Consider the following 3,002-nt stretch of genomic DNA (forward strand, 5'->3'; position numbering starts at 1 on the left):
CAGAGAGATAACAGCTTTCTATTTACCTTTATTAATGCTTCTCCTTTTATTTAAATTGAAAACATGGGAAGAAACTGAGGTCCGGAAAGGTTGAATGAGCCTCAGTCGAAAATTGAGCCAGAACAATCACTGAAAGATGTTACTCTGTCCCTGCTCCAGATACCTTATCTCCCCATCACTTCTTTATGAAAGGTTTCAATTCCCCATTCACCCTTCCTCCTACCAGAAGAGCGAATCAGAGTAAATCCAGACCGGCCAATAATTGAAAGAGGTGGTTTAGTATCAACCGCTTTCAATTGGCCAATTGGAAAAACCATTTCTCATCTTCTCCCCTAATCCCTTCTGTCTTACTCTTCATTTTCATTATCATGTTACCAAGTGCATACTGTGTGTCTGGCCCTGTTTTAAGCACTTTGGACGTATTGACTCATTTATTCTTATAATAATCCTATTAGAGAAGCACTATGATTAGCTCTGTTTTTTTCCAGAAGAGGAAACTGAGGCCCAGAGATGTAAGCAATTTGCTCAAGATCACACAGCAGCCAGGCTAGAAAACAAGCCCCAGCAGCCTCTCTCTGCAGAGCCTGTGTTCTCAGCCCGGTTGCCACATTGCATCTGCTTCTCACAAATCAAGGTCTTCTAGCTCGGGTAAGCCCTTCCTCATTTAACACACCCACCCCGCTCCCTAAGGTTAAAATATAAACACCACACCAGGCCCCCAAGACTCACAGCTGCTCATCCAGAAGATGACCGGGGACGGAAGTCCAGGCGGGGGGTTGCACTGGAGCGTCAAAGGAGCACCCTCTTGGACCACGACAGGGTCTAGGTTTTCCTTCGGCCACAGAGGAGATTCTGGAGAGAAGTGGACAAAGAGGACAAAGTGAGGGTGATGGCTGGGCCCAGGGCAAGGAGCAGGGTCAGAGGCAGGCATGCAAAGAGAAGAAACAGAAAGGGCACCTGGATAAGGAGGGAGCAAGAGAAAGAGACAGGGCACGTAAGCCTACTCGAGGGGCTGCCCTTGAGAGGCAGGAGAAGGGAGGCATCTTCAAAGGCTCCCCTCCTTTCCCCTCTCCTGTGCCCACAGTGGCCAGTGAAATTGTTGCAGACAACAACTTCAAAAGGAAGCTTTGGGAGCTTCCTTTCCAAGGAATCGTTCTGAGCTGGGGAAGATGCACAGAGAACACCAAGGCATCTGCAGGCCAAGGGCAAGTGCAGCCCTTCTGGAATGACCTTCCACATCCCCCACTCTCCATTTACCCAGGAGCAGGGCATTTCAGCCCTGCCCCATGCTACTCACTAGACACCTGCAGGCGGATCCTATTGGACAGGGCTGTGCCAAATTTGTTGCGGGCGAAGCACTGATATTCCCCCTCATATTCCTCTGGCCGCCCGCCACTGCGGAAGTCAATCACCAGAGTCCCAGACCTCCTCCTCATGGACACCCGGGGGTCCTTGGCAATGTTGAAGAATCTGCTGTTTCGTGTCCAGTGGAAGCTGTGGAGAGTGGGGAGCAGGGGCAACCAAGATGAATGGGGTGGGCTCTGGGCTCCAGGCAGATCTCAGATCCCTAGTTCCTGACTCAGTACCAAAATTCCCTCTCGCAGCCCCATCGTGGCACCCCTATACCAACAGGTACCAGCCTGGCCGAGCAGAAGAACCATCTGGAGAGCTCAATAAAAAGCAAAGTCCCAGGTCCCACTCAGGTGACTCTCCAGGGCAGGGGCCTGGCGTTAGTATTTCTACCCAGCTAAGACCGGGACTCGTGGCTCTAAGTGTTAGATACTCAAGTAGCTACTCGGGGGTTATGTTAAACACATCATCGAGGAGAGATTTTCATTTCTAGAATCTAGAGTCTGCTGCTTCTTCCACCCCAGGACATTTCCAACCTCCTACTAGCAAGGCAAACTTAAATTCATATTCCACCTAACCTAAACACATCAGGGAGCTGGCCCTGCTCCTCCTACCACCTTAATTTTACAATCCATTCTAAAGCCAAAGTGAATTGGCTTAGCTTATTTGTGCCCTGCTCAGTGAGTATAGATTACATAGCAGTGACCACGCCCTGTAGCCCAAGAGTGGCAGCTTTTAAAGAAATGGCAGCCTAGTAGAACTGAGCCCCTGCTGAAGAGCACTAGAATGGCCCCCTCTGCTCGTCCTGGGAGCTGCAGCCAGGGCTTCACATCCTCTGATGCCCACGATCTAACTTGTAAAAGAAGCAGGGAAAGCAGGAGCAGCTGGAACAGCAGGGGCTGCTCAGTGCCACAGGATCATTGTCCCTGCAAAGGAACCGCGGGGGGAAAAAACCAAACCTCAGAAGCAAGCAAGGTTACCACTACCCTGACTGACCCTTCAGGGTGACTCACACGGCCAGTGAGGGAGTCCCTGCTGGTTCCCAGGCTCACAGCTCTGGGTTCGAGACTGTCTTGTGTGAACCTGGGGGGCCAGAATAAAGCTGCTGCATACCCGGCAGCCTCTGCTTGGTCTCATGTCTCCTGCTGACAGACACAGTCTAGACGGGGTCCTGTCACATCTGGGTCTGAATCTTGCATGAGGCTCCTGAAGGGCTCAGTCTGTGGATGCTACTTTGAGGATGGGGATGGGGGCGGGTAATAACGTCTGCCATGTCTCCAATGCTTATCATTTGATAGAAATGAATCTGGCCTTGGGGGATCAGAAGCGTGAGTTTAAATCTGAGCTCTGCCCCTTTCAAGCTGGGTAACCTTGGACCTCTGTACCTCTGTTTCCCCTCCTCTTCATACGGGCATTTGTCCTTCCCCAGAGCACTGTTAGGTGGTCGAACAAGACAATGTGAGTAACAGAACCTAACCCAGAGCCGGGACACACACAACAGGCTTTTAATTCATGTCTGTTGTCATCTTATTTGGTCTTAATGAGCACATAAACAGGTAGAAGTAAGCTCAGAATGAAAGACTTGAGTTGGCTTGGAAGAGGAACTTCCTATAAGCTAAATGTGGGGCAGAGTGGAGGAAAGAATGTTAAAC

At 50.4% G+C, this 3,002-nt stretch overlaps 1 protein-coding gene across 1 annotated transcript in view; it reads right to left on the reverse strand.

Moving 5' to 3' along the window:
- NFASC (neurofascin) overlaps positions 1-3,002 on the reverse strand; it is a 164,440-nt gene that overhangs the window by 69,277 nt on the left and 92,161 nt on the right. The window contains exons 5-6 of the mRNA XM_011990602.1: positions 1,298-1,494; positions 730-852 (exon numbers count right to left, since the gene is read on the reverse strand). Coding sequence (XP_011845992.1) covers positions 730-852; positions 1,298-1,494 — 320 coding nt within the window. The remainder of the gene's footprint in view (positions 1-729; positions 853-1,297; positions 1,495-3,002) is intronic.

The sequence above is a fragment of the Mandrillus leucophaeus genome, unplaced genomic scaffold (genome assembly GCF_000951045.1).
Source record: "Mandrillus leucophaeus isolate KB7577 unplaced genomic scaffold, Mleu.le_1.0 Scaffold38, whole genome shotgun sequence".
NCBI lineage: Eukaryota > Metazoa > Chordata > Mammalia > Primates > Cercopithecidae > Mandrillus > Mandrillus leucophaeus.